At 46.7% G+C, this 21,647-nt stretch overlaps 9 protein-coding genes and 1 long non-coding RNA gene across 11 annotated transcripts; 5 read left to right on the top strand and 5 right to left on the bottom strand.

Moving 5' to 3' along the window:
- The first annotated feature begins 3 nt into the window (after positions 1-3).
- On the top strand, positions 4-2,129 carry LOC6527927 (dynein regulatory complex subunit 3). Its single transcript, XM_002088959.3, has 6 exons — positions 4-268; positions 321-604; positions 722-900; positions 955-1,507; positions 1,562-1,896; positions 1,951-2,129. The coding sequence occupies exons 1-6, from the start codon at positions 19-21 to the stop codon at positions 2,066-2,068; spliced, it is 1,719 nt and encodes a 572-aa protein (XP_002088995.1). The 5' UTR covers positions 4-18; the 3' UTR covers positions 2,069-2,129.
- LOC6527926 (enoyl-CoA delta isomerase 1, mitochondrial) lies at positions 1,996-3,300 on the bottom strand. The gene is made up of 3 exons (XM_002088958.4): positions 2,864-3,300; positions 2,649-2,795; positions 1,996-2,593 (listed from the first exon to the last, which is right to left on the bottom strand). The coding sequence occupies exons 1-3, from the start codon at positions 3,116-3,118 to the stop codon at positions 2,132-2,134; spliced, it is 864 nt and encodes a 287-aa protein (XP_002088994.1). The 5' UTR covers positions 3,119-3,300; the 3' UTR covers positions 1,996-2,131.
- Positions 3,301-3,524: 224 nt separating this feature from the next.
- On the bottom strand, positions 3,525-4,832 carry LOC6527925 (enoyl-CoA delta isomerase 1, mitochondrial). The gene is made up of 4 exons (XM_002088957.4): positions 4,731-4,832; positions 4,356-4,636; positions 4,154-4,300; positions 3,525-4,095 (listed from the first exon to the last, which is right to left on the bottom strand). Exons 2-4 carry the CDS (start codon positions 4,581-4,583, stop codon positions 3,628-3,630), a joined length of 843 nt encoding a protein of 280 aa, XP_002088993.1. The 5' UTR covers positions 4,584-4,636; positions 4,731-4,832; the 3' UTR covers positions 3,525-3,627.
- A 302-nt stretch (positions 4,833-5,134) lies between these two features.
- LOC6527924 (enoyl-CoA delta isomerase 1, mitochondrial) lies at positions 5,135-6,432 on the bottom strand. The gene is made up of 4 exons (XM_002088956.3): positions 6,330-6,432; positions 5,932-6,165; positions 5,727-5,873; positions 5,135-5,667 (listed from the first exon to the last, which is right to left on the bottom strand). Exons 2-4 carry the CDS (start codon positions 6,157-6,159, stop codon positions 5,197-5,199), a joined length of 846 nt encoding a protein of 281 aa, XP_002088992.1. The 5' UTR covers positions 6,160-6,165; positions 6,330-6,432; the 3' UTR covers positions 5,135-5,196.
- Positions 6,433-6,842: 410 nt separating this feature from the next.
- On the top strand, positions 6,843-7,814 carry LOC6527923 (translocon-associated protein subunit gamma). The gene is made up of 2 exons (XM_002088955.3): positions 6,843-7,097; positions 7,164-7,814. Exons 1-2 carry the CDS (start codon positions 6,950-6,952, stop codon positions 7,586-7,588), a joined length of 573 nt encoding a protein of 190 aa, XP_002088991.1. The 5' UTR covers positions 6,843-6,949; the 3' UTR covers positions 7,589-7,814.
- Positions 7,753-9,795, bottom strand: LOC6527922 (3-ketoacyl-CoA thiolase, mitochondrial). The gene is made up of 4 exons (XM_002088954.4): positions 9,648-9,795; positions 9,219-9,385; positions 8,053-8,981; positions 7,753-7,991 (listed from the first exon to the last, which is right to left on the bottom strand). Exons 1-4 carry the CDS (start codon positions 9,664-9,666, stop codon positions 7,910-7,912), a joined length of 1,197 nt encoding a protein of 398 aa, XP_002088990.1. The 5' UTR covers positions 9,667-9,795; the 3' UTR covers positions 7,753-7,909.
- LOC122319514 lies at positions 9,354-9,701 on the top strand. The gene is made up of 2 exons (XR_006245120.1): positions 9,354-9,434; positions 9,503-9,701. It is a non-coding gene; the product is annotated as an uncharacterized LOC122319514 (long non-coding RNA).
- Positions 9,796-9,946: 151 nt separating the features above from the next.
- On the bottom strand, positions 9,947-12,004 carry LOC6527921 (probable splicing factor, arginine/serine-rich 7). Its single transcript, XM_039371435.1, has one exon. It carries the CDS (start codon positions 11,894-11,896, stop codon positions 10,355-10,357), a length of 1,542 nt encoding a protein of 513 aa, XP_039227369.1. The 5' UTR covers positions 11,897-12,004; the 3' UTR covers positions 9,947-10,354.
- Positions 12,005-12,392: 388 nt separating this feature from the next.
- LOC6527920 (SWI/SNF-related matrix-associated actin-dependent regulator of chromatin subfamily A containing DEAD/H box 1 homolog) lies at positions 12,393-16,166 on the top strand. The gene is made up of 8 exons (XM_002088952.4): positions 12,393-12,645; positions 12,705-12,865; positions 13,212-13,783; positions 13,841-14,173; positions 14,234-14,501; positions 14,557-14,703; positions 14,763-15,062; positions 15,121-16,166. The coding sequence occupies exons 1-8, from the start codon at positions 12,513-12,515 to the stop codon at positions 15,745-15,747; spliced, it is 2,541 nt and encodes an 846-aa protein (XP_002088988.2). The 5' UTR covers positions 12,393-12,512; the 3' UTR covers positions 15,748-16,166.
- Positions 16,167-16,333: 167 nt separating this feature from the next.
- LOC6527918 lies at positions 16,334-21,577 on the top strand. 2 transcript variants are annotated; one of them, XM_002088950.4, is made up of 10 exons: positions 16,334-16,566; positions 17,135-17,374; positions 17,441-17,884; positions 18,526-18,927; positions 18,989-19,085; positions 19,639-19,792; positions 19,878-20,103; positions 20,174-20,650; positions 20,717-20,929; positions 21,000-21,577. In XM_002088950.4, the coding sequence occupies exons 4-10, from the start codon at positions 18,790-18,792 to the stop codon at positions 21,222-21,224; spliced, it is 1,530 nt and encodes a 509-aa protein (XP_002088986.1). In that variant the 5' UTR covers positions 16,334-16,566; positions 17,135-17,374; positions 17,441-17,884; positions 18,526-18,789; the 3' UTR covers positions 21,225-21,577. The 2 variants fall into 2 exon arrangements, with proteins under 2 accessions (XP_002088986.1, XP_039227370.1); XM_039371436.2 differs by lacking the exon at positions 19,639-19,792 and having other exon boundaries at positions 16,338-16,566; positions 19,847-20,103.
- The last annotated feature ends 70 nt before the right edge of the window (positions 21,578-21,647 follow it).

Raw genomic sequence — 21,647 nt, 5'->3', positions numbered from 1 at the left:
CCACGAGAGTCAGCGACAATGGACGAGCCGGTCAGCAGTCAGCCAGGTGAAAGTGCTGCGGAGGAGGTGCAGGCGGAGGCGGAGGAGGTGGAGGAGCCCCCGAGGGGCTTCCTGGAGGAGATCAACTGCCCGGAGCCGGGCATCATAGATCGCCAGATGATCGAAACCGCCTATTTGGAGGAGGGCCAAAAGGGCGAGGCGAGAAGACTCCACCAACTGGAGCCAGTGGTCTATGATCGCATTACCACCATGCGATTGGAATTCAAGAGTAAGGGGTTAACAAAGAAAAATGTAAGATAAACCCAAGAACCCTTTCCCAGACATCCTTAGGATCGACCATCTCTGGATGATGCCGAATCTCACAAAGCTCTGCCTGAACTGCAACAAAATCGAGGTGATTGAGCACCTCGAAATGCTAACTGCCCTCAAGGATCTGAATCTCAGCTTTAACTACATCACACGGATAGAGAATCTGGAGGCACTGGTCAACCTGGAAAAGCTCTCCCTGTTCAGCAATCGCATCCGGAAAATCGAAAACATACATACTTTGCAGAATCTGGTTATCCTTAGCATTGGAAACAATCTCATCGATACGGTCGAAGGCGTAAGCTTTTATCCTGTCCCTATTTCTATATCTAATTCCGAATACTACATTTAAAATGGCTTTTAGAAAATTGTGTCAAAGCACAAGTTTAAAATTAAAGTGCTTTTTTTCTTCTAGATCGAACGATTACGTTTTGTGAGCAGCCTAAAAGTTTTCAATTTGGAGGGTAATCCCATAGCCAAGCAGCCGGATTTTCCATTGTCCCTCTATGTGACTGCCATCCTGCCCCAGTTGAATTACTACGAGTACGTCTTCATTAAGGCGGAGACGCGGGAGGAGGCCCAAAAACGTTTCTAGTGAGTGATCCAAGGGTCCGCCGAACATAGGGATTCACTTTCATGTATCCACAGTCGCGAGCTGCGCGAAATCGAGGACAAGCAGGAGCGCGAGATTCAGGGTCTGGAAACGGAGGCTCGTGAAATGGCCGAGGCGGATCGGCTGGCCTCCAGTTTTGTGGAGCACCTGGATGGGCAGCAGCTGTACGATTCCCTGTGGCGAGACGATGGAAATGGGCGCATCCTGATGCTGGTGGGTGCACCTGCTCAAGAGCTGTGCGAGGAGTATTCCAAGGATGTGTACGAGCTCACGCAGCAGATCTACCGCCTGGGCTTGGAGCGCTTCGGTGAGCGCGATGAGGAGATTCGCGACTTCAATGCCAACTTGCATGAGGGGCAGGAGGAGCTGCAGGCACAAGGACAAAAGCAAATCGAAGAGTTTCTGCAGTACAAGGAGCGAACCTTCGACAAGATGCGCCTGAAGTGGATAGAGCTGGATCAACGGGACGATGATCTGGAGGAGTTGCAGGCCCAGCTGGACACCCTCACGGCCCACTTTGAGGACGCCCTGAACGAGATGTGGGAGAGTCTGATGGCTCAGGAGCTCCACTTGCACGAGGCGGTTGAGGTGAATTGAGTATGTTAGTTTAAGGCAACTAAATATAAATATTTTCCATGCCAGGATTCTACCCATAACTTTAACCGCAAGATCTCCGATCTTATGGCCAACTTCGTGGAGCAGGCCCAGGTGACCTTCCAGCAGCTGCGCGATCTTTGCAGCCACTTTGCCGACAACATGACCGACATTGTAAACCAGTTTCTTTCCACCAAGCTGATGCGCAACGAACTGAATGCCATTCCCGAAGAGCTAATGCAGTGTGTGGATGATCGCGAAGCGGTCCTCCAGCTGGTGGAGGGCATGAGGACGTCACACACATCGCGAGTGGATGAACGTGAGGATCGGCTGGCTCAACGCAGCAGGCAGTTTATAGATGACATGATCATGAGTCTTAACAAGTACGTTCTCTCTATATTTATATGGTGAGCTAAACCCATACTATATCCTTGCAGCAAAGAGGTAGATCGCCATCGCGCCAAGATTCTAGAGATCAACTCTTTTATGGAAATGATGACAGAGGCTTTGGCCAATCTGCCAGGTGAATTGCACCAGGAAGCCCCTTCGGATTAATTTAATACAAATTTACATACATATACAATAAATGCAATTTGATCACATTCCTACAACAGGACGCTACTTTTTCTTTTTGAGACCCTCCAAGTGTGCGCAGAGTCCCTCTTGGAAATGCGGAGCAGTGACATAGTCGACGCACTCCTTCAGATCCCCTGCTCGATCCTGAAGCAGCTCCCGCACATCTGGCTCCCGACACATTCGCTTGGTTAGGCACCTGGCCATGGGATTGGCCTTGTCAAAGGTGGCTATGAAGGCTGCACACTTGGAGAGCGCTTCCTCCTTGCTACACGCGATCTCGTCCACGAGGCCCACATCCAAGGCCTCCTGGGTGGAAAAGAGCTTACCTTGATTCAGCGCCCGCTCGACAATTTTGCGGGGTAAGACGCTCTGGTACGAGTTCATCATCCACTTCGAGATGACGAAGCTGAACCGGGTGGCATGTATACCGATGAAGAGATTAGGCAACATGACGCGGTACTCACAGGCGGTGGCTAGGACACAGCCAGCGGCAGGAGAGTGTCCCTGAAATGTTGGTTACAGTTTAGTGACGTTATAATATAAGAATAGTTAAAAATACATTGATGGCCGCCGCTGTGGGAAGGCCACAGAGATGGAGGGCCAGCCACAAATCCTGGAACCGAGTCCAGAATAACCGCAATCGCTCCACTTCCGGGTTCAGCAGCTCCTTGAGATCGAGGCCAGCGGAGAAGACCTTGTCATTGCTCTGTAAATTACACAGATTTACATATAAATAGGATTGGAAAATGGGTGCTTTGGGTATGCCAAACCCACTGATGTCAGGATGAGACCGCGGCTCTTGTTGCTCTCGATCTGATTGATGGAATCGATGAGGTCGTGCATCAGCTCCATGGTCAGAGTGTTCACCGGCGGCAGGTTCATGGACAGAGTGGCGATCCCACTCCTATCGTCCACCTCTATGGTGGTCAGCTTTGAGGTCGCCCCACTGCTAAGGGATCGCAGAGATTGCCCCCCGCTAAGAATGGGTTGGATTCGCCTGACTCCATCTATTAGTCTGTTACGCAACATTACTTGGACGACTTTGGATCTGGAGCAGCAATCACGCACTGAGCGACAGGCAGGAATTTAAACAAATTAACCTGTTTATCATATATAAAGTCGAGTTGCAAACCAAATAACTAAAACAAACACTCAAGCCGAAACGATCAGCTGTTGAGCATTTCCAGGCGAAGTTTACACGGCAGCAGCAAATCGAGATCACAAAGTGTTCACCGAAAAATTTTGAGATTTCCTTTCAAGACTGTATTTCAAAACTATACTAGTTGTCACTATATAATTAAGAAAGAGGAATTCAATTGCCTCCCTCTATCCTCCTCATATTTAATAAAAACAACATCTTTAAATCAAATTTATTTTCAGGTTTACATATAAACAAATTTTTTATTTACCAAATTAAATGACTGGACGAAACGACTTAGAAATTTCAATAGTTTCAGTTTAAATGCACGTAGAAAGATCAACAATACGGATTTCAAAGTTAGGTTTTGCAAAATAAAAACCACTTTCTGTCTGGTTTATTACTTCTTGCCCTTGTTCTTCAGGTTTTCAAGATAAGTCCCCATAACCTTCTGTACTTCTGGACTGGAGGCCAGAGCTGCAAAGTCAGCAACATCTTTTTCGCGTATCTTCTCAAACTCCTTAATGTTGTCGGCACGGAATTGGAGCTTGGTCAGTCCACGGGCCAAAGGATTGACCTTAGCAAAGCTGCCGATGAAAGCAGCACACTTCTCCACGGCCTCTTCCTTGGAGCTAGCGATCTCATCGACCAGGCCAGCTTCAAAAGCCTCCTGTGTGGTAAACATGCGACCTTGGGTGAGAGCTCGCTCCGCCACCCGCTTGGGCAGCACATTAGTGAATCCGGACATCAGCCACTTGGGTGCAATGATCCCCAGTTGGGCTTCGTTTAATCCAATTAAGAAGTTGGGCCGCATCACTCGATACTCGCAGGCAGTGGCCAGAAGGCAACCGCCAGCGGGGGCGTGGCCCTGAGAGTTTATGAAATAGTACATTTAATTACATAATTCTAAAAGATAAGATACCTACATTGATGGCTGCTGCTGTGGGCAAACTGGTTCCATAGAGGGCAATCCACACATTTTGCAATTCAGTCCACACGGTCCGGAGTCGCTCCACGTCCGTGTTATACATTTCGAAGATGTCCAGGCCAGCTGAAAACACATTGGAGTGTGCCTAAAGGAATCGAGGTATTATTGGCATAGTTACATATATAAATGATCGAACTCACAGAGGTTAAAATGAGACCGCGGCTTTTGTTGTTCTCGATTTCGCTGATGGAAGCCTGCAGGTCCAACAACAATTGGACATTTTGGCTATTCACTGGAGGCCGGTTCATGGTTAGGGTGGCGATTCCGGTCTCATCGTTGACCTCCACGGTGGTCAACTTGGTGGCGGTGGACATTAATCTACTTGAAGACCCACGGGCCACCAATCTTAAGAGATTTGAGTGCAGCATCTTCTTTTTGATAAGTATGCAGGATGACCTTTGTTCAGGTCTTTACTTTTAACCTGCAAAGGGAGTAATTTTTTTTATATTCATATCTAACATATATTCCCTTTGATATGCAATTCTACAAAATATTTCTATAAACTTATGCACTACCTCTCGGATAATTTCACCAACAGCTTTTTAAATTCTTATCTACACAGCTGGTAAGCTGCAACTGATCTTCGATGGAAATTTTCCAGCCAACTGTTATCGACCGCCTTTTAATTATCGAATACAATCAACTTTAAATTCCTTTTCGAACAGAATATTAACTTAAATGTATATTCACGAAATTAAAAGCTTCAAGGTGATTTAAATAAAACCAATGCAGGTTTTATTAATTATACAAACAGGGCGCGGATAGTCATGACAATATATCTAAGCGTGTGGGAACAGTTTATTAAAAGATTCTTATCGATGGAAAAACCTTTTACTAATTTAATCATTTTAAATCAGTTTAAATAAATAAAAACCAATCAATTGCTATTTGTGGAATAAAAAAACATATGTTAGACGAATTCGTGATACATTGGATTCAAACAACTTTATTACTATACAAAAAATGTGTAAAATCATTGGTTTATTGCTTCTTGGCCTTCTTCTTCAGACCCTCGAGATAAATGCCCAGACCCTTCTGTACCGCTGGCTGGTTGACAAAGAACAGGAATTTCTCAAGATCTTGCTGTCGTTCGTTCTGCAGTTGCTGTAGATCGGCAGCTCGGAATTGCTGCTTGGTAAGTGACCTGGCCAGTGGATTGACCTTGGCAAAGGTGCCAATGAAGGCGACGCACTTTTCAATCGCCTCCTCCTTGCTGTTGGCAGTCTCATCGATGAGGCCCACCTTCAGGGCCTCTTCCGTGGTGAACATGCGACCCTGGTTGAGGGCGCGTTCGGCCTCTCGTTGTGGCAAGACGCTCAGGAAAGAGGCCATGAACCACTTGGGCGCAACAATACCCAGTTGTGTTTCGTTTAGGCCAATGGTAAAGTTTGGCACCATGACCCGATACTCGCAGGAAGTGGCTAGCAAGCATCCACCAGCGGGGGAGTGTCCCTATTAGTAAGAAGAAACGCTTTCACTGAATGATTCCTAGACACTTCCAATAAACTCACATTGATGGCAGCCGCTGTGGGAACACTGCTGCCGTAAAGGGCCAGCCAAGTCTCCTGCAATTGCGTCCAGAAAGCGCGAATCCTGTCCTTATCCGGCTTGTACATCTCCAGAATATCCAAACCAGCTGAGAATATTGTAGAGCTAGACTACGGGTAAAATATGTACTTAATATATTATAGTTCAGTTATTTATTATCTTTTCTACCGAAGTCAATATGAGTCCGCGACTTTTATTGCCCTCGACTTCATCAATGGAGCTCTTTAGGTCCTGCAGCAGTTCCAAGTTGAGACCATTTACGGGTGGCCGATTCATTGTGAGGGTGGCGATGCCGGTCTTGTCGTTGACCTCCACGGTGGTCAACTTGGTGGCAGTGGACATCATACGGTTGGAGGCAGCACGGGCCACCAAGCTCAGGACTTTCGATCGCATCATTTTGATCTGGAAAGCACGAAAGACGTAAACAACTGAGAGTGACCTTTGGACGGATGCCGGTTTCTAATTTTATATGTGCCTAATCTCCTTGCCCAGCTCTAATTTAAATCCGGATTAATTTTAAGTACAACGAAATAAACTTTCAAAACTTATTCAGTTTCTTTATTTACCTATGAATATTATTAAGCGGTGCAGTTTTAACAATTAAACTCAGCTGCCGAAGAACCTGTTGCGCTATCGATAGTCGAGTGAGAAGTCAGTGGCGTAGATGGGGGATCGTATTAAGCCATCATCTGACCACGAATGGTTGATACTCTTTCAATTGTACAGATAATTAGTAAGGTACTGTTTAGCGACATACAACTTATCAACTTATTTTTACTAATACATTCAACAGCGTATGGAAACGAATTAATGAATTCCATTTTCAATCGTAATAAATACTGTTGGTTTGCGCAAAATAACAAAAAGTAATGATATTACGATTAAATGTAGTAATTACGCAGCCTTTTAACATTATTATTTTAATATACAAATTCTTATTTTGGTCCTATCGTCATAAAAAATTCAAATTAATACCTTAAACCGCCACAAGCCCTGAACTGCACGTAAATATCGATAGGCGACAGCGCTGTCATCACCAATCGACTGTCACTGACAGCCGCACTGCAGCTTGCAACCCTGGTTTTTGACGTTTACACGTCACAATTCGTCCGAGCCGACTTGCGTTTGCATTCGTGTACACTTTACCGCACTCTTCGCTACTTTCTCTACGAAAATCCAACCGAAAATGGGATCCGGCAAACAACAGAAAGTGCAGTCCTCTGGCTTCACCAAGGAAGAGGAGCTGCTGCTGCAGGATTTCAGCCGCAACGTGAGCACCAAGTCGTCGGCGCTCTTCTACGGCAATGCCTTTATCGTGTCGGCCGTTCCAATCTGTGAGTAAAGTGACACGTTGTATGTTTTGGGACACTTTGTGAATGAATGGGGGGTGCTCCTTGCAGGGCTCTTCTGGCGCATCCACAACATGGACCTGTGGCCCAGCTCCATTCTGTTCGTCCTGGTGACGGCCGCTAGCACTTATCTGATGGCCACCGCCTACAAGAACATCAAGTTCCAGCTGAAGCACAAGATCGCCGGAAGACGGGAGGAGGCGGTGACCCGCGAGGTCAACCGTCAGGTGGGCGATGACAAGAAGGTCACCCGCAAGGAAAAGGACGAGCGCATCCTGTGGAAGAAGAACGAGGTGGCCGACTACGAGGCCACCACCTTCTCCATCTTCTACAACAACGCCATCTACCTGGCCGTTATTATTTTCATCAGCTTCTTCATCCTGAAGAACTCGACGCCGTTTATCAACTACATCTTTTCCGTGGGAATCGCCAGCGGCGCCCTGGCGCTCTTTTCCACCAGCACCCAGACGAACTGAGCGAAAGTGCCGCCATGTCATCCCATGTTCATGTACTCGTAATGTAAGGCCCTTCAAGAGATTTCCTGGTACAGCGGGCTGGTCCTTCATCCGCCAACCCCCGTCCTATTGGCGTTTCCAGCAGTGCGAGCATAGAAATTTTATAGTATAAACACCAACTTGTCTTTCTTGTAGAAAGCTGATCAACTTCCATTCGCTGATGATTTAATAAATTGTAAAGTTAAAATAATTTTTTTATTGCTATCGGGGTAGTTTTAAAACGGAATTTTCACCACTAATTTAAGTGTAAATGCAGGGCAGCTATTACAGTGTGCTGTAGGATTAAACAGCCTCAAGGAGAAGGGCGATTCCCTGACCACCACCAATACAGGCGGATCCAATGCCGTACTTCAGCTTCTTGCGCCTGGAAAAAAGTTAAATATATATCAGTTTATGACTGGTAGCAAAGGGTTTCAGAAACTTACTGCAACTCATGCACCAGATGACCAGTGATGCGAGAGCCACTGGCTCCCAGAGGATGGCCCAAGGCAATGGCGCCACCATTCACATTCAGCTTGGAGGGATCCAGTTTCAGGGCATCGGTGCAGGCCAATGTCTGGGCAGCAAAGGCTTCGTTGATCTCAAACAGATCAATATCCTCCAGTTTCTTGCCGGAAACCTTGAGGACATTCTGAATGGCGGGTACTGGGCCAATGCCCATGATCTCAGGCTTGACTCCGACAAAGGAGAAGGCCACAAGGCGGGCCAGGGGCTTCAGGTTGTACTCCTTAAGCGCCTCCTCCGAGGCCACAATCACAGCGGAGGCTCCATCACAGATTCCGGATGCTGTTCCGGCCGTCACAACGCCGTTCTTCTTGAACAGCGAAGGCAACTTGTTCAGGCCCTCAATGGTGGTCTTGGGACGAGGATGCTCGTCCACCACAAAGTCCACTTCCTTTCCCTTGACCTTAAGTTTGATGGGTGTGATCTCGGCGTTGAACGCTCCCTCCTTCTGGCCCTTCTCCCAGTTCTTCTGTGAGAGCAAAGAGAACTCATCCACACGCTCCCTGCTAATCTTGTACTGATCGGCGAGATTCTCAGCGGTCAGAGCCATGGGCAGCTTGCAGTAGGTATCGGTAAGGCCAGCCCACAGAGCATCCTCCAGATTGTAGTTGGCACCCAAGGTGGTTCCGAACCTGACGTTACGGGCAATGAATGGGCTCTGGGACATGTTCTCCACACCGCCGGTGAGAGCCACCTTGGCACCACCGACCAGGATGTCCTGGGCTCCGTTGACGATCGACTGAAAGCCGGAACCGCAAAGCCGGTTGATTCCAAGGGCGGGCTTCTCGATGGGCACACCGCAGTTGAGACCCACATGACGGGGCACATAGATACCATCCGTGGAGGAGGACTGCGAGGTGGAAGAGAGTTATTTTTATGCTTGTAATTTGGTTTTCTTAACCTCATGAGCTACCATTAAACAACAATGAACCATTTAATATCAAGTAGTTTTATTTACATAACCAGATATTCAAGTATTTCATCACATTTACATATTTTTTTTTAGTTTATTAACAACCCATTTTTGTTTTATTCTGACGCCTATGGTTTTTCTGCCAAAGGATCTTTCATCTTGAATCCAACTTACCGCAATCACATTTCCCACGATGACGGTGTCCACCTGCTCACCCTTAAGACCGGCAGCATCCAGAGCAGCCTTGGCGGCGGTGGTCTGCAACTGGGTCTGGTTGATGCCCTTCAAGGATCCACCAAAGGTTCCGAAGGCCGTACGCTTGGCAGCCACAATATAGATACCTTATAAAGGGGAAGACACATACGAACATATGTAGAACATATATATAATGTGCGTAGGCAGAGTGATAGCACAAATTTAGCACTAACGAACTCGGGTTTTTGTTTTCGATTCAACAGGTCCAAAGTGCAACCGGCTGGACGCGCGGGGGGGATAGCATCAGATAAGACACCAACGGGTCCAAAGTACAGATCTCTTAGGCGAGATCACCTCTTATCTGGACTGCTAAAGCATAGGGATATCCTAAAGGATGCACATAGTTACCTTTGGTTGCGGCAGACATTTTGTAAGTGCTTCACTCTTAAATCAAACAACAAATAACTCAATACAAGTAAAAGCGACTATCGCACTGCAATAACTTTCCACTTCTGGTCGCGACTCGCCGCCTTCGCCGACATATTATTGGATGAAAGCTCGAAAAGCTCTTCCCGGCTCTCTGGCAAACAAAGTGAGACAAGCCCACCGATTACAGCTGTATAATACACTGAGCGAAAACACCCGCAGATCGTTCCTTACCATTAGTCACCATCGTTGAATTTCGATATTTAATGAAAATCAATCTCTCCAGTTTTGAAATACAAGACTTTAATGTTAATGTGCGCTTATAGTATCTTGGGTATTACTCTTTACAAAATGTTGAGCATACAAAGTTATGAAGCCCGTCTTTGGGTTCTAAAGAGCATATCATTAGAAAGTTATTTATTAATAAAACTTGAATTTGTACCCATTTTTCATGCCTGACAATAAGATTGTTATAGTCTCCGTACTTAGCAAAGCTAATTAAAAGATCTTCACGCAGCATACACTAAAAATGAAAATGCTTCAGTTTTAATTATACTTTATGCTTGGAAACTAGGACAGAGTTGAGTGAAATTGAAATCTCATTGAGGACAATGGGTGTCGGGTTGTACTGGAGACGGGGTTGCTTAAGTTCTGTATTTATTATAAAATAGTATGCAATCTCTCTATGTCTAGGGCGAGTTGGAGATGTCCATGTTGTCCGACTTCTCGACGCTAACCGATTTGCGTGACTTCGAATCGGCGCTGGAGCGTGAGCTCTTAACTTCAGTGTCCTCAGAGATGGATTTGAGCTTGCGAGTTTCGGGAGTACGCGAGCGGTCGCGCCGCCTGGATGACTTGGAGGATGCGATGACCGGGTCCTTGCTGTGACTGGAGCGAGACTTACTGCTGGTCGCTGGCGGTGGCGAGGGAGAGCTGCGCTTGCTTCTAGATCGGGGAGAACGAGAGGAGCGCTTCTCGCTGCGGTGTGACTTCTTGCTGCGCTCGCGGGATCGGGAACGCTTGCCGTTACCACTGCCTCCTCCTCCGGTGCCGTGGGAACGGGAGCTACGGGAGCGTGAGGTGCTGCGGCGATGGCGAGACCTGGAGCGCTTGCCACGCGACCTTGAGGAGCGAGAGTGCTTGCCGCCTCGGGACCGTGATCTCCGGGAACGCGACGAGCTGCGACGGTGTCGGGACCTTGAGCGCTTGCTGCGAGAACGGGACGAGTGCTTGCCACGCGAGCGAGAGCGGCGTGAACGGGATACACTGCGTCGCTCCCTGGAGCCGGAACGCCTGGAACGGCGCCTCGATGTGGAACGATGCGAGCGGGAGCGACTGGTGCGACGTTCACGGGAACGGGACCGTGATCTTGACCTGCGGCGCTTGTCCTTGGCGAGCATTCCAATCACCGGGTCAATGGCCGCTGAGATCATACTCTGCGCCTCCTTCACAATGGTCATGGCCTCCTCAATCTCAGCCTGCGCCGCCTCATTCGATTTGGCCTCCGGCTTGGTTATGGAGTACGTGGAGTGGTAGACGCTCAGATGGCCACCCTTGAACTCCTGGCCCTGCATGCGCAGAGCGTGAATAATGCTGGTCTGTTCGCAGAACTCGATCATGCAGTACGTCTTGTTATCCTTCTCGGCCCATCGGGCGTACTTTACCTCCCCGGCGCGTTGGAAGCAGTCCATTAGATCGTCTAGGCGCCACTCGTTCTTAACGTCGCACACGATAATGGTGCGCCGGATCTCCTCGATTTTGCGCGCATCGTAGAACGAAGGTAGGGCCGGGTACTCCGGCAGATTGAACTCCACCAACTTGGGGTCGTATGTCTTGATCACCTGCTGCGGCAGCTGTCCCTCGATGCGATTAATGACTTCGGGCGGTAGCTTGGAGTCTGGCTTCTGGAGCCCCGGCACAATGGTGCCATTCTTGAGCATCTCCAGCGCCCGGTACTCCTCAGGAATGGCCAGGACGGGGATGACGATCAGAGCGCGATCGATGAACACCGTGTTGGTCAGGTGTTGGGCCACCGGCACACTGGTCGTGTCCGTATATTTCACATAGCAGATGCGCGACTGCACCGGACAGGAGACATCACGGATTGTCGGATACAGGCGGATTTCCTCAATCTTGCCGATGTTTCCGAACAGCGTCTGCATCTGGTCCTTGGTGGCCTGCGGCGCTATGTTGGTCACCTGGATCACACGCGGGGTGTTGCCGCCAGCCATGTTTGCCAGTTTCTCGGTTCGCCCTCGGCTCGGCAAGCGGTTTATTTGCAATAAAAATGTTTTCAATTAACCTACAAGAGCAAGCGAAAAAAAGCAAGGGTTGCAACGCGTCGCAATGTTTCGATAGTCGGCCGATTGCCCGGCTTGCGGTAAATCGATAACATCTGGCAACTCCTTTATTTATGCCAGCCAGATCGGTATTTTTGGTGTAAAGTTATTTTTTTTTTAATAAAATTTAAAGTTTAGAGATCATGGATAAGTTGACAGTATTATAATTTATATAAAAAAAATTAAATTGTTAAGTTGAGCACATTATACTCTATATAAACAAAATAAGCTTGTTAGATATTCCCATTTAAGCAAATACATCTGCGTCATAATTCGATAAATATAATTGAAAAATAAGTAATAATAATCTTGTAGCTAATGTTTAAATGAGCGGCACAGTGTGACCGCATTCCGTTGGCGAAATAGAAATAGGTTTTATCGGGATAATCAAACGGCCGCACTAGCATGCGAATATTCACAAATACCACCTCAAGATTGTAGGAGTTGCAAACAAAATTCGTGAATAAGGACTGACAGACTGCCAGGAAGCGTTTCGCCTTGTCCCACGATGTCGGACAGCCCAGTGGCCACATCCGCGTCGGCCTCCGCGTCCTCGCCCGCCAAGTCGAGCCTCAGCGACCTGCGTCAGTTCCGCATCAACAAGAGTGCTTCCTCTGCCGTCGCTGGTCCTGCGAAAACTGGTACTTGCTAAGCTCGAATTCCGAGTGGTACGGCATGGTGACTAACTGCTTGATTTCAGAGCGTGTGCCCGGCAAGAAGCGCATCCAGGTGATGGCCGACAGTGACAGCGATGGCAACGACTCCCAGACGCCCAAGAAGACCAAACTGGAGCTGACCGTCAAGGAAAAGGAGGAGCGCTACATGGCGGCCGCCAAGATTTCGCCCCACTTCGACACAATGGTAGGTTTCCCTGACCGAAATCCCAGCAAGGTAAATTAGGGGGATTCGCGGGGAAACGCGCGTCTCTGCATCTGTGTTCGGGGAACATGGCGATTCGGTTCGGGCCCGGCGTTGCGAACAGCTGTCGTTAGCCAGGGGTGTCGCTGACGGGGGTGGGAACAGCTAAAATCTCGAGTGTGACTGTTCCTACTATGGTTTGTCCCAAGTTAATTATTTTCGAACTAAAAATACAATTTCGAAATCTGTAGTTTCTATAATAACTTCAAATTACTATTTCCTAAATGCGTTATTTTGCCTAAATTTTGATTTTAAATAATACCAATTTAAAACATATTTTGTTCCGTAGGCCATCCAGGAGTCCCTTTCCCGCACCAATTGGGATGTTGCTGCATCCGTGCGCTACCTACGGGAGAACTGCAAGCCCAAGAGCCAGAATGGGCCACTGGGAAAGCCCAAGCTAAAGCCCAGCTCAAATGGGACCAGTGGAACTTCACAAGGCAACTTCTCGGATAACGATCACTCGGACGATGATGATGTGAAGCAGTCCAAGGACCAGGTGTACGACAGCGATGACAGCGATAGCGAGATGTCCACCAAGATGACAGGGCAACGCAAAAAAGTATTCCAGTTTATGAATGATGCTTCGCTAATTGAACTGCAGTCTGTTAAAACGCTGTCCGAGAAGAAGGCATTAGCCATCATTGATGTGCGACCATTCAGTGATTGGGCTGATTTGCGCAAAAAGCTGGAGAGCATCAGGATGTCGGGTGATCTTCTGAACTACGCTCAAGAGCTAATTAACAAGCAGAACACGGTGGCCACCATTCTAAGCAAATGCAACAATATGGTGTCGCGTCTGGAGAAGGCGATTTCCAATGGTGCTGGAATTGTAGAGCAGCCTAAGCTTCTTAGCAGCGGGTAAGCCATAACCAGTCAACTGCCTCATACTAGTTTCTATTTTCCTTCCTCTTGCAGTCTACAGTTGGCTGATTATCAGATAATTGGCCTTAACTGGCTCACCGTAATGCACAAACAAGAAATGAATGGCATTTTGGCCGATGAAATGGGTCTGGGCAAGACAATACAGGTGATTGCATTTCTGGCATATCTTAAGGAGAATGGTCTCAGCCAAGCTGCACATTTAATTGTCGTTCCCTCGTCCACGCTGGACAATTGGGAAGCGGAGATAAGCCGCTGGTGTCCCGAACTGGTGGTGGAGAAGTACCATGGCTCGCAGGACGAGCGGAGGAGAATGCGAGGGCGATTTGCCAAGGATGGATTTACTGGCTTTGACGTTCTTCTGACCACGTAACTAACCATAAATGCATAAAAGAATCTAAGCTATAATGTCTTGTATATTTTTGACAGTTATCACATTGTTGGATCCACGCCGGAGGAGAGGAAAATGTTCCGGGTTTGCAAGTTGGACTACGTCATTTTTGATGAAGCCCATATGCTGAAGAACATGACCACGCAACGCTATGCTAACCTTATAACCATAAATGCTAGGATGCGAATCCTGCTCACTGGAACTCCGCTGCAGAACAATCTGCTGGAGCTAATCTCTCTGCTCTGCTTCGTGATGCCCAAATTTTTCGCCAAGAGCATCGAGGACATTAAGTCGTTGTTTGTTAAGGTGAGAACTAACAATTTTTAAAATAAAACAAGATATAATCTCATATGCTTTGCAGAAGGGAAAAAGCGATGGAGATCAGGAGGAGGTGTCACAGTTCCAGGAAACACAAATTCAGAGAGCAAAGCGCATCATGAAGCCATTTGTGCTCAGACGCCTTAAGAAAGATGTCCTCAAGAACCTGCCCAAGAAGCTAAGCCTGGTGGTAATTACGCCAGGCAAAAATCAATATTATACAACCTATTAATCGGTATTTATTTTTAGGAAAAAGTGCCGATGAGCAGTCAGCAAAAACATTACTACCACGAGCTGGTCGATTATTATTCCAACAACAAGGGCGAGGTGTGCAGCAGCGAAAGGGCCGGCATAGCGATCATGATGGAGATGCGCCGCATTGCAAACCATCCGTTGCTGATGCGTCATTATTTCACCGACGCTAATCTGCGTGGTTTCTCTAAGCGCCTGGCAAATGCCAGTTCTTTCAAAAAGACCAACGAGCAATACATATTTGAAGAGCTAGCCGTTATGTCTGACTTTCAGGTCTATCAGATGATGAACAAGCATGTGAGCGACTATCAGAAAAGTATCCCGAAGCGAATGGCTAAATTTCTGTGTCTTTCAGGAGTTTTACGACGTGAAAATACCCGATAATTTGATCTGCGATTCTGGAAAATTTCGGTACCTGGATACGTTGCTTCCAAAACTAAAGGAAGAAGGACACCGTGTGTTGCTTTTCAGCCAGTTCACCATGATGCTGGACATTGTGGAGGAGTATCTGCGAGTACGAAAGTTTGGTTTCTGTCGCCTGGACGGTTCGACCGCCGTAAATGTCCGCCAGGACTTGATCACCGACTTCAATGGGGACGATAACATATTTGTGTTCCTACTCTCCACCAAAGCCGGTGGCGTTGGCATCAACTTGACGGCTGCCGACACCTGTGTCATCCACGATATCGACTTCAACCCGTACAACGATAAACAGGCCGAGGATCGGTGTCACCGCATGGGACAGCAGCGTCCGGTGACCATTTACCGTCTCATTTCCGAGAGTACCATCGAGGAGGGCATCCTGATGGCCGCCGAAGAGAAGCTAAAACTAGAAAAGGACATTACTTCCAACGAGAAGGGCGAGGTGCACGAGCAGCGATGTGTGGTCAAGCTGTTAACCACAGCCCTTGGTTTGGATAAGAATCAGGAGGAGCAGCTAAACAATTCACTAAACAACTCAATCGCCTCGCCCGCCAAATAGGCATCCTCGTTGTCGTCATTCTCGTTCTTGTCCCCACCTCTATATTTATTCTGCGCCAGCATTAGATCAACTTGGTCTTTTCGTCCTACCGCTGTCAAATCGTGTTAACATCTTTTGAATAATTTTATACCGATTAATATTGTATTTATATATTTTAAACTTGTATGCAAGGAACGTGAGATCTGGCGTAAGGTTAGCATAAAGTGGATCATAAATCGAGTTAGCAATTTTTCACCATCACGACGACAACTGTTCTTCACTAGTAACAACAACATTTCCACGATAAACCATGGCCAAGACAAGTTTATATTCTTGTTTTATTGATTTGTCATCTTGAATAGTTTTCCTTTCTGTAAGCGTTTATGTATCGAATTGAAACTCTTGTTATAAGGATAAAGAACATTTGTGTACGAATGCGATCATCATGTGCATTTATTTCTATTTGCTGCCGCTGTTCGAGCAGCTCGACAACCCTCAACGGATCGCTCTCGCATTTTCCCACGAGATTCTTTCGGTTGTGTGGTGCAAAGAGACTCGGAGAAACGCTTTCCAGAGAGCCCAACTGTTTTGAAGAGCTTTCGGCTGGCGCGGCGATTCATCAAGTCTTTAGTCTTCAACTGATCGCTCGCGCCGATGATTTAATTTTTAAGTTAAAGCCTGCGCCCAGTGTAGCAGCCAGCAGCGTTACTCACATCCATACATACATACGTGCGAATATACATACATACATGCCTACATAATACGGCGTACATCGATAAATAGATATACCCCGCAGATATAGTGTCTCGATCGACAGCAACGAACCCATGGAAACCTAAAGTAACACCAAAACCCCCATAGTTCCATAGTTAAATGTGTTTAAATTCAATTATATCCCGATCCTTTATATTTTGCTCTTACGAATCGGGATTATGTGATTCATGCATAAGTACATACGTTTCCTACCCGAATACTTTCTTGAATTCTATTTAAAAATAGACAAACTGTTTGCGAGCGGAAATCATATTGCCGCGGCGGCGACTAGAACGCTAAATAAATCGGGCCAATAATATGAAATAGTCGTTTTGTTTTTCTTTTTTGCCTTGCTGCCAGCCCGCTGATATTATTGTTTTTGACCAGCGGAAACGGAAGCAGCGCCAACTGCATATAGGTTTATAGATGTATCTACATAGTGCTGCGATACAGTCATCACTCGCAGCGCTGTCATATACTATAAATATAGATGCGGCGGCACATGTGAGCAGTTTTTGGCAATTGCCAAAGAATACGGCGCACAAGTCGGGTGAAAACAAACAGCGCGTGCAGGCTAAACATGAACAGTAGTATAGGAACATATAAATAACAATTAATAATCCCCCTCATTTTGGCCGCTCTGGTATGCGTGTAGTGACCGATCGTATGTGTACGTGTGAGTAATCCGAACAATAACTATATAAGTGTATACATATACAGCGAGCGATCTGCATTAAATGAGAAGAAAAAATCACACAAGAAAAACCAACGAACGAACACAACAACGCGAAAAAAAAACAAAAAAACCAAAACGGAATCGTAATAATTGACGAGCAGACAACGAGCCGAGAACAAGCAGCACAAAGCGACAAACCAAAAATAGACGATACCAACGGTGCGTATACTTAACGAGCCACCCGCTCATATCACTCATCTCGCCCTCTCGCTCGCACCCGCACAGCAGCCACAGCAAGAGCAACAACAATAGGCACTACAATCAATTGTGATCGCCGTGCACTTGTGTGAGTGCGTATGCGTATCTGTGCCTTTGCATTTGCCGCTGTATCTGCATCTGTATCTGTATCTGTGTCTGGAAGCCCGCAATCCATAACTATCTATTGGGCGTGGAGGGACGCTTCGAAATATTAATTATTTCTGACACTGTTTACGGCTTGACTTGGCGCATGCCAAGCATGATTAAACGAGACACGAAAGAGCGTATCTACAAAGTAGATAAATATCTTTATACGAACAACTAAGCTGCGGCACCAAGCAACAATCGAATCGACGAATAGCAACAACGCACAACGCAACAAACCCATCTATATACTCTATACACAGAGATAAACAAAAGCTCAAGCAGCAGCAGCGAAACAATTTGGAAGAAACATTTTTGCACTAAAAGGTGAGTATTCGTCCATCCGCCGCTGATTCATAATACCAGCCCAGCTTATTCCGAGCATTCTGTTTGCCAATCTGGAAATGGACTGTCGAGCAATTAACGCGGCAAGTTCACATTGCTATGATAGTAGTCACTAACAGGGCAACTAGCCTATGTAGAATTCCCTAAGCAACTTAAGGTTCGTTTATAACCGCAAGTTCATAGTTTTATTGATATGAGTCCCCAGTAGGTGTAGAGGCTAATTTAAATAAGATGAGTTATTTATTCAATCAACATTTTGCAATAAGATTTCAAGGTGGCAGTGCACACTCTTGGAGGTCTGACTGTACAATGATGTACATAAGTATCTTTCGCGGAGACTCACTCCGGACTCCTTGTGGGCCGCAGAATAAGAATTACTCGGGGGCTGATGTCATGTTCGGAGACGAAGTGCTCTAGGCAGAGGCCCCAAACCAGATGCAACTCCTACGCTCGGCCATAAAGCCGGTTGCTCGAAGAGATCAAGTAGTTTGCGCCTGCCTCTCGCATCTGGGGTAAACAGTTTTTGTGTATCTTTACTTGATATATGAGTAGGTGAACATGTTACGGGTTTGGCTCGGGCATAGGGCTTCGGATTGTCGCGAATAATTTTAATTGGATTTCAGACCCAGCAATCTGAATCTGCAAAAGGGGAAGATAGCCCTCACATCGTATTAAGAAGAGAACTCAACTCGACAAAGGAGGAAAGGAAACCAACTATTGTGATATGTACAAATTTACTCAAATACTGAAGCCACACATTTAGACGTTTATTCGACGGAATCCCAGTTGTGAACCGATTAACCGGAGGATAATCTACCAAAGATTAGGCTTTCATCTTCAATTAAGTTTACCCAAATAGAGCAGAAGCAGTACTCGAAAATCGCAGGATGGCCGAAAAAGTGGAACTGGCACAGGCCAGCCTGAATGGCCAACAGAATGATCCGCGGAAGGTGCGCAAGTCACCGGAATTTCAGCCCGGCGTTATCTCACGCGAACGCAGCTTTGTGCGCACCTCGAATCAACAGGTGGGTATGCCATATCGATGTCAACAAGTAGCCATATTTATATAAATGTTTGTGGTTTCAGAATATCAACAAACGCCGAAGTCTGGCTTTCAACGTACCTGGCAATCAATCGGGACAGATGAGAGGCAAACCAGCCATGGATATCTACAGACCTCCCAGTGAGTTGTTTTAGTCATTCGGTATAAATTCTCTTATGCGCTTTGGTGCTTGGCGGGGTGCTCGGTGCTATAGAAGTTATAGAAGTCAATTTAATATAATAAATAACTATAGTGTGACGGTTTTTAATACACATCCAGTGTATATGAATTTAAACCTAAAAGGTGCTACATTACCATTACAATAAACATACGAAAATATCAATATTTATTAAAAGGATATTGTATAAAGATTATTTCAACATATTTCTCAATATGCTAGTGTATGTGGCAAGTAACTAAATACCAATAGGAAAAACTCAAGTTTAATCCCATCTTAGTTATACACTCTCAGCCAGCCCAGCTTAAGATGCTCTATTTTTTGCTGCAAGCTTATCAGTTCCGATTCTTACTTACTGAGACCACATTTTTCTTTTGATTCTTTTCATATCTCTGTCTCATACCCTGTATATTCCGTCCCTCCACACAATGTTGTCCTACCCCCACATCATCACATACACTCTCGGGTACACCGACCCTCATCCCCACCCAAAATTTCCACTTGACTCTGTCTCAGATGTGCGCGGAGAGCTGGCCGCTCCAGCCGGTGGTGTCGGTGGTGATGGTTCGAATGGTGCTATCGGTGGTGTCGCCAACAAGCTGAACGTCAATGCCCAGGAGTTCACAATGACAACCAGCTCCGGGGCACCGGCCGAGGCACTCAGCAATCGGTAATGCAAAGTCTTTTAATGCCATTGTTTACCCCTCTTCCCGTCTCCTTGCAGAGCTAAACTACAGTCTACAACATTCTTCCAGTTCGTCGCTGATCTTCCCGCCCACCAATGGACCAGGCGTCGCAGTTGCACCGGTTGTGGGCCAGTACGGAAACGTGAATCGCCGCCAGGCCGGACTCTCTCTCGGCAACATGCCGGGCTTGAAGACCAACCATCGCTCGATCCTGGTGACGTATCCAGTCAATACCGGTGCCCTCAGCGGTCAGCTGCCGCTCATGAACTCACCCTCAAGTGGAAATATACTACACGTGAGCTCCAATTTAAATATAATATATAGCATAAAAGCAATAACTTAATTAATGAACTCTTAAATTGCAGACAACCAATCGTGTAAAGTTTGCACCTGAGCCCCGAGGTCACAAAGTGGCTTCCCATAATCAGTTTGGTCAGCAAAACAACAACTATGCTCAGCCTTACCAGGCGAACATTAATGGAGTAGATCCGTACATGAATGGAAATGCACTGCAACGCTCCAAATCGCTGTCGTCAGCGGATGCCCTAACTCGGGGAATGGCCGGATTGGGACTTGGTTTGGGCAACGAGGTGGCCGACATTGGACAGTTTACCCCAGAGATCCAGGCGCTTATTGACACGGCCCTGGAAGATCCCAATAAGCTGAACTCTCGTTGTCTCATGGAACTGACATCGCAGTTCATTAAACGTGCGGTGGAGAGTCGCCGCTTTGCCCTGCCAATATCACGGCTGTGTCTGAACATCATCGCCCGGGAGCAGAAGGAAACGTTCCTCGAGGCGCTGCTCAACACATGCCGTCAGTGGTACCAGGAGCGTGAAAAGGTAGGACGATTCAGCATAAATTTCCAAGCTCACTTAATCTTATAGAATCGTTTATCCCGTACCCAGCTGCTGTTTGCCATCCAGGGCATGAAGTCGCCATCACGGGTTCGATTTACCGCCTTCATGGCTTTCCTCACGGAGATGTTTTGCCAGCTCAAACGTCGGCAGCTCCAACTACGCACCCACCACGAGGGGACTCCTCCACCGCTGGTGCTGCTTAGTCTGCTGTCTAAATGCTGCGAGGATTGCGTGCGTCCACCCATTAGATCACTCTCAGAGGTAAGTTTGAGATGAAACGGTTGGATAAATATTTAATATACATACTTATTATTGTAATCTTAACTTTCAGATTGAGTGCCTGTTCTATGTACTGACTTGTATTGGCCAGGACATGGAACAGCAGCTGCCACAGCAACTGGAGTTGCTCATGGGTCTGGTTCGCGATGCCTTTTTGAATGCCGGCGAATCTGCGGCTTCCATTCGGCGCACTCTCCTCCAACTCATCGAGCTGAAGGCCTCCCACTGGCAGCTACCAGGCAATACGGTTCTCTACTACACGCACACTAACAATTAGGTCTTGATTATGAGAAAATAATTGGAACCAGATGTGGAGCTGGCGGGGATACGGGCACTTTGCAATCATCAGGACACCATCAGCTATAGATTCTGTTGTCGCATTGCATTTAGGGCCTGGAAAACTTCTGTTCTATTTATCTTATTGTATTCTTACCTAGACATAAGCAATATTTATTTCGGCACCAGCTATAGAGAGAAACTAACCCGAGACTTGCACACTACACACCAAGCTCAGTACCAATTAAGATCAAACGCTTGGCTTCGGTATCTTCGGACTCTGCTATAATCTAAGGCTCAACATTTATGTGAATCCATATATTTATGTGTAATAAATCACAGCTAGTCAAACGACGGTGCAAGTTTATTTTATGCGGGGTATTGAAGTATTAGTAATGAGAACCAAAAATAGAACAAAACAGTA

The sequence above is a fragment of the Drosophila yakuba genome, chromosome 2L, assembly GCF_016746365.2.
Source record: "Drosophila yakuba strain Tai18E2 chromosome 2L, Prin_Dyak_Tai18E2_2.1, whole genome shotgun sequence".
Taxonomy (NCBI): domain Eukaryota; kingdom Metazoa; phylum Arthropoda; class Insecta; order Diptera; family Drosophilidae; genus Drosophila; species Drosophila yakuba.
This window is presented reverse-complemented; position numbering and strand designations above follow the sequence as displayed.

Bases quoted from the DNA above. Each gene is read 5' to 3' on its own strand.
- LOC6527927 (XM_002088959.3), top strand. From the start codon at position 19: ATGGACGAGCCGGTCAGCAGTCAGCCAGGTGAAAGTGCTGCGGAGGAG. The intron at 269-320 runs GTAAGGGGTTAA...ACCCTTTCCCAG, and splicing joins CATGCGATTGGAATTCAAGA to ACATCCTTAGGATCGACCAT. The intron at 901-954 runs GTGAGTGATCCA...ATGTATCCACAG, and splicing joins GAGGCCCAAAAACGTTTCTA to TCGCGAGCTGCGCGAAATCG.
- LOC6527926 (XM_002088958.4), bottom strand. From the start codon at position 3,118: ATGTTGCGTAACAGACTAATAGATGGAGTCAGGCGAATCCAACCCATT. The intron at 2,796-2,863 runs GTGGGTTTGGCA...TGTAATTTACAG, and splicing joins GCGGTCTCATCCTGACATCA to AGCAATGACAAGGTCTTCTC. The intron at 2,594-2,648 runs GTATTTTTAACT...CCAACATTTCAG, and splicing joins CCACAGCGGCGGCCATCAAT to GGACACTCTCCTGCCGCTGG.
- LOC6527925 (XM_002088957.4), bottom strand. From the start codon at position 4,583: ATGCTGCACTCAAATCTCTTAAGATTGGTGGCCCGTGGGTCTTCAAGT. The intron at 4,301-4,355 runs GTGAGTTCGATC...CGATTCCTTTAG, and splicing joins GCGGTCTCATTTTAACCTCT to GCACACTCCAATGTGTTTTC. The intron at 4,096-4,153 runs GTAGGTATCTTA...ATAAACTCTCAG, and splicing joins CCACAGCAGCAGCCATCAAT to GGCCACGCCCCCGCTGGCGG.
- LOC6527924 (XM_002088956.3), bottom strand. From the start codon at position 6,159: ATGATGCGATCGAAAGTCCTGAGCTTGGTGGCCCGTGCTGCCTCCAAC. The intron at 5,874-5,931 runs GTAGAAAAGATA...TTTTACCCGTAG, and splicing joins GCGGACTCATATTGACTTCG to TCTAGCTCTACAATATTCTC. The intron at 5,668-5,726 runs GTGAGTTTATTG...TCTTACTAATAG, and splicing joins CCACAGCGGCTGCCATCAAT to GGACACTCCCCCGCTGGTGG.
- LOC6527923 (XM_002088955.3), top strand. From the start codon at position 6,950: ATGGGATCCGGCAAACAACAGAAAGTGCAGTCCTCTGGCTTCACCAAG. The intron at 7,098-7,163 runs GTGAGTAAAGTG...TGCTCCTTGCAG, and splicing joins CGTGTCGGCCGTTCCAATCT to GGCTCTTCTGGCGCATCCAC.
- LOC6527922 (XM_002088954.4), bottom strand. The intron at 8,982-9,218 runs GTAAGTTGGATT...TCCACCTCGCAG, and splicing joins TCGTGGGAAATGTGATTGCG to TCCTCCTCCACGGATGGTAT. The intron at 7,992-8,052 runs GTAAGTTTCTGA...ACTTTTTTCCAG, and splicing joins CATCTGGTGCATGAGTTGCA to GCGCAAGAAGCTGAAGTACG.
- LOC6527921 (XM_039371435.1), bottom strand. From the start codon at position 11,896: ATGGCTGGCGGCAACACCCCGCGTGTGATCCAGGTGACCAACATAGCG.
- LOC6527920 (XM_002088952.4), top strand. From the start codon at position 12,513: ATGTCGGACAGCCCAGTGGCCACATCCGCGTCGGCCTCCGCGTCCTCG. The intron at 12,646-12,704 runs GTACTTGCTAAG...GCTTGATTTCAG, and splicing joins CGCTGGTCCTGCGAAAACTG to AGCGTGTGCCCGGCAAGAAG. The intron at 14,174-14,233 runs GTAACTAACCAT...TATTTTTGACAG, and splicing joins TTTGACGTTCTTCTGACCAC to TTATCACATTGTTGGATCCA.
- LOC6527918 (XM_002088950.4), top strand. From the start codon at position 18,790: ATGGCCGAAAAAGTGGAACTGGCACAGGCCAGCCTGAATGGCCAACAG. The intron at 20,651-20,716 runs GTAGGACGATTC...TCCCGTACCCAG, and splicing joins GGTACCAGGAGCGTGAAAAG to CTGCTGTTTGCCATCCAGGG. The intron at 20,930-20,999 runs GTAAGTTTGAGA...CTTAACTTTCAG, and splicing joins CCATTAGATCACTCTCAGAG to ATTGAGTGCCTGTTCTATGT.